Source organism: Danio rerio, chromosome 18, assembly GCF_049306965.1.
Source record: "Danio rerio strain Tuebingen ecotype United States chromosome 18, GRCz12tu, whole genome shotgun sequence".
Lineage (NCBI taxonomy): Eukaryota > Metazoa > Chordata > Actinopteri > Cypriniformes > Danionidae > Danio > Danio rerio.
Genome location: NC_133193.1, coordinates 53,197,501 through 53,210,806, shown reverse-complemented (window position 1 = coordinate 53,210,806; position 13,306 = coordinate 53,197,501). Strand labels below are relative to the sequence as shown.

General features: G+C 36.8%; 1 protein-coding gene across 21 annotated transcripts in view; it reads left to right on the top strand.

Annotated features, from left to right (window-relative positions):
* The first annotated feature begins 489 nt into the window (after positions 1–489).
* The window catches only part of abcc8b (ATP-binding cassette, sub-family C (CFTR/MRP), member 8b), a 47,385-nt gene continuing 34,568 nt past the window's right edge, over positions 490–13,306 (top strand). For 11 of the 21 annotated variants that reach the window (XM_073929739.1, XM_073929740.1, XM_073929738.1 and 8 more), the window contains exons 1-6: positions 559–761; positions 3,866–4,025; positions 4,115–4,256; positions 7,039–7,160; positions 8,329–8,495; positions 12,444–12,686. In XM_073929739.1, the coding sequence (XP_073785840.1) occupies positions 729–761; positions 3,866–4,025; positions 4,115–4,256; positions 7,039–7,160; positions 8,329–8,495; positions 12,444–12,686 (867 nt within the window). In that variant the 5' untranslated portion in view covers positions 559–728. Of the gene's footprint in view, positions 762–3,865; positions 4,026–4,114; positions 4,257–7,038; positions 7,161–8,328; positions 8,496–12,443; positions 12,687–13,306 lie in introns of all 21 variants that reach the window. The other 10 variants (XM_073929746.1, XM_073929745.1, XM_073929744.1 and 7 more) reach the window with 5 other exon arrangements.

Genomic DNA, 13,306 nt, shown 5'->3' with positions numbered 1-13,306 from the left:
AATCAGTTTGTTTAAATTCAGCCCAAATAAATTGTTTACAATCATTTAACTTAAAAAGTAGTAAGAAATCATCTTTGAATATATTTTTTAAATCTTTGAATTGAGTTTATATAACTTTAAGACTATTTAAAACATATTCATCCAATATGTATATGATCGGAAACATTTAAACGCACTATTAAAAATAACTATCTTTCCATCTGTCCATCCATCCATTCATCCATCCATCCATCCTGCCATCCATCCATTCATTTATCCATCCATCCTCTGTCCATCTGTTCGTCCATCCATCCATCCATCCATCCATCCATCCATCCATCCATCCATCCATCCATCCATCTATCTATCTATCTATCTATCTATCTATCTATCTATCTATCTATCTATCTGTCTGTCTGTCTGTCTGTCTGTCTGTCTGTCTGTCTGTCTGTCTGTCTATCTATCTATCTATCTATCTATCTATCTAGTTATTTTGGGGACATAATATCTGATGAACTGCATGCAACTAGAGAAGGATGCGCGTGGAGATTACCGTGCGTGCGTGTATGTGTGTGTGTTCGCTCATAATCTGTCTCTCAGAGCATCATCATCATCCTCATCTCGTGTCATTCAGATGAGAGATTCAGAGAGCGCAGAGCTCTCAGGATGCCTCTGTTTCTGCTCGGACAGCTTGGATAAGTTGAAAACAGCTTTAGTTCTGCAACACAATCGTGGGACTAAATAATAACATGATATACAAGATGATGCGAGCCTACAGACCGGTGAGTTTAAGTTGCTTTCTAATTAATAATTCGATTGAATTCAAATCATTGAGGCACTATCACAAACGTCCACTTATCCAATTTAAAGCACGTTCAATTTGCTTATTTATGTTTTGCATATAGCTATAGTGTTTTAACCATGCTATAGTAAATGTATTATTGTTCACAACACTTACAGCACACTGTAATAAACACTGTAGTATACTTTAGTTTTTACTACAGTAAACTGTGGTGATTGTGGTATACTATACCTATATAGTTGTAGTAAACTACAGTATTGGGTCAATTGTTTATATTATTGTAGTTCTTGAGTTACCATAGCAACTATTGAACTACCCACAACAGTTTGATTGAAGTACTTTACTATAGTACAGCTCAAAAGCACTAAAGTATTTATTATTGTTTTTTTTTTCATGTGGAATGATTCTTTTTGCAATTTGTATTTTTTTAAATACTGTTTTTCTCACTGGCTTTGGTGTATTTCTCACACTATTTACATTTGCGTTCCTCAAAACAATTAGTCGTCTGTGCACATCACAGTAGCAGTTTCTCATTCCTTCCAGCACAATGCAAATGCTTTTGGACATGCATCAACTGCTTTCACACAACCCTCTGCTGTTTATAACATTATCATTCACTTATGTCATGTATAGTCACTCTATAACTAAAACTAATAGTCCTCATTGCATTACTTAAGTCATTACAAAAATGTCGGACTAGGTGTCAAAATTTGTCAAGCTAATTTTATATATATATATATATATATATATATATATATATATATATATATATATATATATATATATATATATATATATATATATATATATATATATATATATAAAAGATTACTTTTTTCCTAAAAATGTATTTTAAAATTCCTGAATGATTTATAGACATATGTATGTTGTAGGTTCAGTTACAAATATGCACTGTAATATTGTTTACAGTCGTGCACAGCTCTGCCCATTGGGAGTCTATGTGTGTTGTAAAAAAGGCGGTATTTATGCTTTTGCACAATGCTGTGAACAAAATTAGAATTGCAACGAGCATATAGAGTAAAAATATGAAACATACATTTTTAGTGTCTTGTTCTCAGATACCTCACTAAATGCAGTGATTTCTAACTTTACTGTAGCCTTCAAATGGCTGTGCATATAGTATATAGTGCTGTCTTGAGCATAGTCAAGAAGTCTGACTTTTTTGCATTGGGAAAACATGTACAGAGTAAACTGTCCTAATGAAAACAAGACAAAGCCATTAGACTATCTTGTTCATGTTCAATGGTACCAGGAATCTTCATCTTGATGACACTGACACTTTCATTTACATCAATACTGGCTTTTGAGGAATGAGCTCTCCATTCTGAGCAAGTGACGCGCTTCTGCAGGTTATCAGCTAGGTTTCGCAGTTTGCACTAATTGTTTTGAAAAATGCACAAACTGTTGTGCAAATGTAAAGAGTGTTGTGAGAAATGCACCAAAGCGACTTAAAAAAAACTGTAATAACTCATCTCTAATAACTGATGTATTTTCTCTTTGTCATGATGACAGCACATAATATTAGACTAGATATTCTTCAAGACACTAGTGTTCAGTTTAAGGTGAAATTTAAAGTCTTCACTGGGGTAATTAGGTTAACTAGGCTGGTTAGGGTGATTAGAAAAGTTATTGTATAATGATGGTTTATTCTGTAGACTATCAAAAATATATAGCTTAAAGGGGCTAATAATATTGACCTTAAACAATATATATATATATAATCTCTAAGGCCAAAGACCAAAATAATAATAATAATAATAATAAATAAGTGCAGAAGGGTGACTTAAAATACACACTGCTGTTTCAATTTAGCTTTTGTTTATTTTATTTAAACCATGGCTGTGAGGATTAGCTTACCTCAGAAGACCCCAGTGTTTCAGGCACAACGCAAGTGTGTGTGTGTGTGTGTTGTATGGTTGACTGTAGCAAAACCATTAAAAGGCTCATAAATCACACAGAATGAGGTATTTAAAAAACAAAAAATAAATAAAAATACACTTTATTAGGTACACCTTACTAGTTCCAGGTTGGAGCCCTTTTGCCTTCAGATCTGCCTTAATAATTGGTGTTGTAGATTCAACAAGCTGCTGGAAATATTCCCCAGAGATTTTGCTCCATATTGTCATGATAGCATCACACAGTTGCTGCAGATTTGTCGGCTGCACATCCATGATGCCAATCTCCTGTCCCACCACATCCCAAAGCTGCTCTATTGGATTGAGCTCTGGGGACTGTGGAGGACATTTGAGTACAGTGAACTCATCGTCATGTTCAAGAAACCAGTCTGAGATGATTGAGCTTTATGACATGCTGCGTTATCCTGCTGGAAGTAGCCATCAGAAGATGGAGACACTGTGCTCATAAAGGGATGGACATGGTCAGCAGCAATACTCAGGTAGGCTGTGGCGTTGACACCATGCTCAATCCAGTCTGGCCATTCTCCTCTGACCTCTGGCATCAACAAGGCATTTGCACCCACAGAACTGCCGCTCACTGGATATTTCCTCTTTGTCGGAGCATTCTCTGTAAACCCTAGAGATGGTCATGCATGAAAATCCCAGTAGATCAGCAGTTTCTGAAATACTCAGAGCAGCCCGTCTGGCAGCAACCACCATGCCACGATCAAAGCGACTTAAATCCCCTTTCTTCCCCATTCTGATGGTCACTTTGAACTGCAGCAGATCATCTTGATCATGTCTACATGCCTAAATGCATTGAGCTGCTGCCATGTGATTGGCTGATTAGACGTTTGTGTTAACGAGCAGTTAGACAGGTGTACCTAATAAAGTGGCCGGTGGGTGTATATTACACCTTAGCATAATTTTCTGTGAAGTAAAACCACACACAGTTTCCGGTCAGGTGTATAGTTCTAAGGTTTGTACCACACGAAAGTTAGTGCAGTATAAACCCATTGTAAAGCTCTCAGTGTGTGTGTGTGTGTGTGTGTGTGTGTGTGTGTGCGTGTGCGTTTGTGTGTGTGTGTGTGTGTGTGTGTGTGTGTGTGTGTGTGTGTGTGTGTGTGTGTGTGTGTGTGTGTGTGTGTGTGTGTGGTGTTTTCCTCAGACGCCCGTCTCCAACTCCACCTTGTCGTTCTGCGGCTCTGATAACTCCTCCGCCTATAAGGTGGATAACGGTCTGCTGAATAACGGATGCTTTCTGGACGCTCTCGATGTGGTTCCTCACGTTTTCCTGCTCTTCAGCACCTTCCCCATCCTCTTCATCGGTGAGAGGAGCTGGATCACATGCTTTTATGCGCATGCTGCACATTGTGTTGGGTTATTGTGTTGTGTGTTATTGTGTTGTGTTGTGTAGGCTGGGGCAGTCAGAGCTCTAAGGTGCACATCCACCACAGCACATGGCTGCATTTCCCCGGTCATAACCTGCGCTGGCTGCTGACCGCCATCCTGCTGTTCCTGCTGGTGTGTGAGATCGCGGAGGGAATCGTCTCTGACGGGTCAGAAACACTTCACGTTATTCATGTAATAATGCAGGGGTTGGACAATGGAACTGAAAGGTCTTGTTTTAGAGTGCAATAATCTATTAGTACGGTGTCAGGCCTCCATTTGTGGCCACAACAGTATCAGCTTGTGTTGGGAGTCCTGCACAGCGGCCAAAGGGAGTTTGAGCCGGTCTTCGTGCAGAACAGTGTTCAGGTCACTACATGATGCTGGTGGAGGAAAACCTTTCCTGACTCGCTCCTCCAAAACACCCCAAAGTGCTTAATAATATTTAGATCTGGGTACTGTGCAGGCCATGGAAGTTGTTCAACTTCACTTTCATGTTAATCAAACCAGTCTTGCTGTGTATTGCTGCTAGGGATGGCTGACATGAATCTGACGTTTTTTGTCAGGATCCCGAAGCGCAAGTGTTTCGAACCACTGCACCGAAGCATGATTCGAAACACCCAGGTCACGTGACTAAAGTGTTTCGAAACACCTGGTCACATGATTAAAGCGATTCAAAGCATTGATCATTTCAGAAGCGTTTGGAGACCTGGAGAATCTCCATTTGACTAACATGGTCAAATTTAATTGAGATGGCTATCTTGTATGGCCTCATGGACTGTGCGTGTGCACGTTGCAGCTGTGCTTCAAATTAATTTTGGGTTCGAATCCCGACTATAACAAATACTCCAAAATCATGATTTTATGTATTTTATCATGTTTCTGTTTTATAGTGTAGTCTAGATAGGATACAGCTACGGATACGCCATCAATTTAGCATTATTTTTGTAACACTGTAAAACAATAATGAATATTTTTACAGTACAGTGATGGGTTTAGGTTTTGGATGGACATTAATAAAATACAATGGGAAATTTAATTAATAATATCAATACTTATTGTTAACTTCTGGCCACAACTTTATCTGATCTAGCAACAACCCTGTTTCATGACCAAAACAATACAAATTTATTTACAAGGGGTGCGTTCTTCGTACCTCGCTTAAATGATCTAAGATGATTTGGCAGATCCCGGATCTTTTAATCTTGATAACTGATCTTCAAACAAGTTCGCGAATCAGATTAGAATGTCTGGATAAACTGATCTGAGATCGCTGCGTGTGTTGTGAAGGACAGATCTATCGATCCTCGAAATCATGATCAGCAATGCAACGATTGGCTGACGGCACAGCAGCGTAATGATGACATCATCTGATTAATATTCAATTATCCATGTGAGCAAAATTACATCAAATTAGCAGTAAACGGTTTGTTAAATATGACACGCAATAACCTTCCACATTGTTGTGAGCTGCAGGGTTTACACTTTCATGTGTCAAGAGTATTCATCATGTATTTCAATGCAAATCAGTGTATTTAGTTCTACATTTAGAAAAGATTTTCTTTATTATAGTAGCCGTTTTTTAATCGGTGTAAAGAATAACTGGTTGTTTACAAAAGCGTTTTCATATTGCTAAAGGCGTCTGCAACTTTTGTGAAGCATCAAATCACTGGCATATTAACTGGCATTAACTATCAAAAACAGACTGCTAAAATGTATTATTGCTTTAAAAAAGTCACATATTCTGCATTTCTGTTATACACAATTTGTACTAAAGCGATCTAAAAAGTTCATATCAATAAGTTTTCTCTTTGCACCAGATGGCAGTCTTTGTACTTTCATTTCGAGGGTGCAGATTGCATAATTTTATTAATATATATAACTTTATTTATTTTATTAATGACTATAACTTTATATATATAGTTAAAAATATATACCATTTTCCCAAGTGAATATAACTACTACTGTAAGAAAATATCAGAATTGGGAACATACTTACTGTATTATCTTTGCTTGAACTGAGCCGATCTAATCCTGTTTATATGAATTGAACCTGCTCCCGATCAGGTTTGAGCTAGCAGAACTGTTGCTATGACAACAACTCTCGGATCAGCTTTGAAGAACGAAACGATCCTGGATCATGTCAAATCGTCAATATCCAAATCCAGCTAACTGAGTAATCCACATACGAAGAACGGACCCAAGGTGTTTACTCAGATGTCAGAGCAATGTTGAAACAAAACGATACAAGAACAAAGCATTACCAACTGGTATTACAACATTTAAAAAAAAACTGTATCAGCCTGGATTTGAACCCACTATCCCCGCATGATGGTCACAAACTCTAACCGCTCGACTAAACCACTTGTTTATTCAAGGCTACAAAGTGGGATTTCATACCTCAATCTGCTCAACTGTTCTTTGATGAAGCTGTTTCAGTGCAATACAAATAAAATGACCACTAGGTGTCACCGTAGAGTGGGGTTTCGTAACGTTTCGAAGCTTCGACACATTTGCTTCGACTGTTTCAGTGTTTCACGAAGCCTCGCTTTGCCCACCACTAATTGCTGCATTATCATCCTGATAGCTACTATCACCTTCAGGATACAATGTTTGACCCATTGGGTCACGTGGTCCTCCAGAATGGTTGGGTAGTCCTTGGCATTGATCTAGTGCTCATCTAGCATAAGTATTAGGGCTAGGGAATGCCATGATATTGAGCCCAAACCATCACTGCTTCACTCTGGGCATCAGCAGTCTGGGTGGGACCCTTCTTTGGGGCTTCTCCACACCGTAACTCTCCTGGATGTGGGAAAGACAGTGAAAGTGGACTCACCAGAGTATGTTTCACATGTTTCACATTGTCCACAGCCCAAGATTTTCACTAGATTTGTTCCACTTTAACACATGCAGTTGTGTATTACTTACTAACTGCACCGTTTTACTCCTCAGGTTTAATCAGTCTCGTCATCTTCACCTCTACATGCCGGCTGGTCTGGCTATACTGGCCGCCATCACATCCATCATCTACTACCACAACATCGAGACCTCCAACTTCCCAAAGCTGCTCATAGGTACAAACACACACCTGAGCGCAGGATTTCACACTCCAGATGGAGAAACATCACGTCTCTAGCAAATAACTCACTGATTGAAATGATCCATTCAGAGTGAGTTTGCTGTAATTAACTCACTGATTCAAATGATCCATTTAGATTGAGTCTCCTCTAAACAACTCACTGATTCAAATGATCCATTCAGAGTGAGTCTACTGTAATCAACTCACTGATTCAAATGATCCGTTTAGATTAAATCTCCTCTAAACAACTCACTGATTCAAATGACCTATTCAGAGTGAGTCTACAGTAATTAACTCACTGATTCAAATGATCCATTCAGAGTGAGTCACCTGTAAACAACTCACTGATTCAAATGATCCGTTTAGATTGAGTCTCCTCTAAACAACTCAATGATTCAAATGACCCATTCAGGGTGAGTCTACAGTAATTAACTCACTGATTCAAATGATCCATTCAGAGTGAGTCACCTGTAAACAACTCACTGATTCAAATGATCCATTCAGAGTAAATCTCCAGTAAACAGTTCACTGATTCAAATGATTCATTCAAAACGAGTCTTTAGTAAACAACTCACTGATTCAAATGATCTGTTCAGAGTGAGTCTTCTCTAAACAACTCACTGATTCAAATGATCCATTCAGATTGAGTGTCTAGTAAACAACTCACTGATTTAAATGATTCTATCAGAGTGAGTCTCTAGTAAACAACTCACTGATTCAAATGATCCATTCAGAGTAAATCTCTAGTAAACAACTCACTGATTCAAATGATCTGTTCAGAGTGAGTCTTCTCTAAACAACTCACTGATTCAAATGATCCATTCAGAGTGAGTGTCTAGTAAACAACTCACTGATTTAAATGATTCATTCAGAGTGAGTCTCTAGTAAACAACTCACTGATTCAAATGATCCATTCAGAGTAAATCTCTAGTAAACAACTCACTGAATCAAATGATCCATTCAGAGCGAGTCTATAGTAAACAACTCACTGATTCAAATGATCCATTCAGAGTGAGTCTCCGTGAACTCACTGATTCAAATGATCCATCTAGAGTGAGTCTCCTGTAAACTCACTGATTCAGTTGGTCTGTTATTAGGGTCTCTGCATTTCCTCCAGTGTCTGCTTTGTGTGTTTGCTCCACCATTGCTATTTTCTCCTCCAGCACTGCTGATCTACTGGACTTTGGCTTTTGTCACCAAAACCATCAAGTTTGTGAAATACGATGATCACGGCATCGGCCTCCGGCAGCTGCGGTTCTGCATTACGGGTCTGCTGGCGCTGCTGTACGGCCTGATGCTTGGTGTGGAGGTCAACGTCATCCTGCGCAGGGTCAGTGCAAAGTCACATAGAGGATTATAGACATCCATCTGTGCAGAATAATGCAATATAGACAGATTAATGCACACGGTGTTTAATGGAACTCGTCTATAGGTCGAGTGCTCTTGTTAAACTGCTGACCTCAGGAGTGCATTTTCATAATTAAATGGCAAAGTGCAGTGCACAGACATGTAGAAACGGCAACTGTAGTTTTAGAGTTTTAGATGTTCAAATGTGCAAATTACAGACACAAAAGAGAGTAAAAACGTGCTAAATAAATTGATAATTAATAGCAAATAATTAGTTAAACTTCTGATAAACTTTAAAAGTGTAATGAATGTGAAAGAATTTCTTTTTATTTTGAATTTATAATCTTTGATTATAAAATTGTACAGCTGTTGTAAATAAATAAATATAAAATAAATAAATGATTAAAGAATAATTGAATAAATAAATAAATAAATAAATAAATAAATAAATAAATAATTTTTTCCATAATATTTTTATTTTTCGTTTTCAGTTTGTAACTTTGTACACATTGAAATACAACATTTTACAAATATTTTACAACAATAATAACCTTGTTGCATTTACAAATTATACAAAATATGAATATATATATAAATATTTATAATGTAATTAATAATTTCTTTAATTAAATTAAATTAAATTAAATTGATAGATATAAATAAGTAAATAAGTATAAATAAATAAATAAAAATAGAAAAATATTAATAAAAATTAAATAAAAAATAATTATAACAAAATAAAAAATAAAATAAAATAAAATAAAATAAAATAAAATAAAATAAATAGATAAATGAACTCGTTCATTCATTCATTCATTCATTTTCTTTTTGGCTCAGTCCCTTTATTAATCTGGGGTCACCATAGAGGAATGAACCCCCAACTTATCCGGCATATGTTTTAAACAGTGGATGCCCTTAAAGCTGCAACCCATCACTGGGAAACACTCATACACTCTTGCATTCACACACACACTCATTCACTATGGTCAATTTAGTTGATCAATTTCCCCATAGCACATGTGTTTGGACTGTGTGGCAAACGAAGCACCCCAAGGAAACCCACGCCAACACGGGAGAACATGCAAACTCCACACAGAAATGCCAACTGACCCAGCCGAGGCTTGAACCAGTGACCTTCTTGCTGTGAGTTCAAAACTTTGTGCAATGCATAAACAATATATTTGATAATAGATGCAATGCACTAAAGTCAGTGTGTTTTTTTATCATTTAATTGCACATTTTTGGTATTATAAAAATAAAACTACATTGTGATAAGCGTCAGAAGTTTATTTATACTTAAAGAAAATGTTTTTAATAATTAAAGTGTGTAATTATTGCAAAAAAAAACATTCTGATAATTAATCTTTGTTGACTAAAATTGCACAATTATTGCAATTAGAAAATAAAGGATATCTGACAAATGAATAAATAATATATTATAATATATATGCAATAGATAAATAAATAAATTAATTAATTAATTCAAAACTATGTACAGTCCATTAATAATAATAATATTTAATAATTAATAATATTTAATTATGTATGCAATAAATAAATAAATAAATAAATAAATAAAATTTTAAACTGTGTGCAATGCATAAATATTATATTCAATTATATGTGCAATGAATAAATACATAAACCAAATTGCATTTGGAAAATAATTAATATGTGTGAAATCTATGAAATAAAAGAAGTGCAGTATCTCTGCTAAAGTGCAGTAACCAAACCGACCTTCAAGTCAGACAATAAAGTTATCGGTGAGGACACTGATGTTTTTGGTATGACATGATCCTCTCTGTTGCATAATAGCAGTGCAGCGGCTAAAAGTGAGATTAGAATGCTGAGAATCTGGCCTGACTGTGCTGTACTGCCCAATAAAAAGGCACGGCAGGCGCTGCACAATGAAGCAGTGTTGCCGTCCGACAGCTGTTTGTCCAGATCTCTCAGGATGGGGGAAATCCTGCACTCTCCGCGTGCTCTGCTAAGCTGTTTATGGGGATGTTTGTGTTGTTTCTGAGGAGAACAGAGACTCAATCCAGGTCTTGAACTAATGACTGCTAAAAATGAACGTTCATAACTCATCACGAGGATAATCCCGTCTCATAAGTGAACCGTGCTCGGCCTCATGACTGTTTAATAACATTTCACTCAATTACAAAGTCAGGCTGTTTGCTGGACAGGACTGAACTATCGGCTTCATGATACAATTCCAGCAGTGATGAATCATTAAATTACTGCTGTTTGTTTAATCCTGACCAATCACATACAAAATAAAAGTGTGCATTTACATATTTATTTCATGTGCATATATATATATACAGTTGAAGTCAGAATTATTAGCCCCCCTAAATTATTAAACCGATTGTTTAGTTTTTCCCCAATTTCTGTTTAAGGCAGAGCAGATTTTTTCAGCACATTTCTAAACTTAATAGTTTTAATAACTCAATTCTATTAATGGACTTATTTTCTCTTTGCAATGATGACAGTAAATAATATTAGACTAGATATTCTTCAACACACTTCTATACAGCTTAAAGTGACATTTTAGGCTTGACTAGGTTAATTAGGGTAACTAGGCAGGTTAGGGTAATTAGGCAAGGTATAACAATGGTGTGTTCCTTAGGTTATCGAGAAAAAAATTAGCTTAAAGGGGCTAATAATATTGAGCTTAAAATGGTGTTTAAAAAATTATAACTGCTTTTATTCTAGCCAAAATAAAACAAATAAGAGTTTCTCCAAAGAAAAAATATTATCAGACATACTGTGAAAATTTCCTTGCTCTGTTAAAAATAATTTAGTAAATATTTAAAAAAGAAGAAAATAATTTTGAAGGGGGCGAATAATTCTGACTTCAACTGTATATATATATATATATATATATATATATATATATATATATATATATATATATATATATATATATATATATATATATATATATATATATATATATATATATATATATATATATATATTGCACTGCTGGAACAGAGAAAGTAAAGGTTCTGGAAATAAACCTCGACCCCATCATTGCCTCTCTGATTCTCTTGTCTAAATATAAATCATTTAAAGGGATAGTTCACCCAAAAATGAAAACTTACTCATTGTTTACTGACCCTAAAGTAGTTATTATTAGTGAAATTATGAGAGGATATTATGAAAAAAATATTGCTGGCTTTTATAATATTTGTATTTTCTACTAATAAAGTCAACGGTTACGTTTCCAGATTTCTTTAAAACACCTTCTTTGGTGTTCAACAGAAGAAAGAAACTCATAAATGTTTGGAACAAGTGAAGGGCGAGTAAATGAAGACAGAATTGTACATTTTTGGGGGAACTGCTGCTCTGCTGGAACAGAGAAAGTAAAGGTTCTGGAAATAAACCTCGGCTCCATCAATGCCTCATTGATTCTCTTGTCTAAATGCAAATGGTTTAAAGGGATAGTTCACCCAAACATGAAATTTACTCACTATTTACTGATTCTTAAATAGTAATTATGAGTTTCTTTCTTGTTGAATACACAAGAAGGTATTCAGAAAAAGCCATTGACTTCTATATTATTTGTTTTTCCTAATATGGAAGTCAAGAGCTGTTTAAAATTAAAAGTTTTACCTCTTCCCAACAGTGAAAACTAGTAACAATCAAGAATGCATGAGTATCTGCTGTCATTGCTTTACAATCAATAAATGTGATTATAATGGAAGTCAATGGGGCAAAAACAGCCCCAACATAACCAAAGGGGAGTCAGTCTGAGCAGTGTATTGTTGAGTTTTTCCAAAATAAGATTTGTCTGCAAGAATCATCACATTTGCTGAAACACAGGGAAAGTTGAGGCCGAATTGTAGTGTTGAGGAACTAGTGTTGAGGATGAAACTGCATCCCCTGGTCTGAGTGTTGTCTAACGGTTGTGTTTTGGTTTTTCCAGCGCTACATGTGGTTTGCGTGTCCCACTGAGGTCAAGCCTCCCGATGACCTGCAGGATCTCGGCGTTCGCTTTCTTCAGCCGTTCGTCAACCTGCTGTCCAAGAGCACATACTGGTGGATGAACACGTTTATCACCTCCGCACACCAGCGGCCCATCGACCTGAAGACCATCGGGAAACTGCCCAAATCCATGAGGGCTCTGAGCAACTTCCAGCAGCTCCGCAAGGCCTTCGACTCGCAGATGGTACATGCCACTATATCAGCATTTATATTATACGCACTAATCATCAGCTAGTCATTCAGGGCGGGGCAATCAGTGCTCGAAGGCGGGGCCAACAGTTCTTTAGGTCAGAGCTATCAGTCTTTTAGGGCGGGCCTATCAGGGCTTTAGGTGTATTTATCATTAAGGGCGGGGCTATCAGGGCTTTAGGTGTATTTATCATTAAGGGCGGGGCTATCAGTGCTTTAGGTTTATTAGTCGTTTAGGGCGGGGCTATCAGTGCTTTAGGTTTATTAGTGGTTAAGGGCGGGGCTATCAGTGCTTTAGGTTTATTAGTTGTTTAGGGCGGGGCTATCAGTGCTTTAGGTCTATTAGTCCTTTAAAGTGTGGAGCTATCAGTGCTTTAAGGCGGAGCTAATAGTCTTTAGGGCAGAGCTAAAAGTTCTTTAGGTCTATTAGTCTTTTAGGGCGGGCCCATCAGTGCTTTAAGGCGGGCCTATCAGTTTTTTAGGTCTATTAATCCTTTAAGGCGGAGCTTTTAGTCCTTTAGGTCCTTTTGGTCTATTAGCCCTTTAGGGCGGGGCTAACAGTTCTTTATGTCTATTAGTCCTTTAGGGCAGGGCTATCAGTGCTTTAAGGCGGAG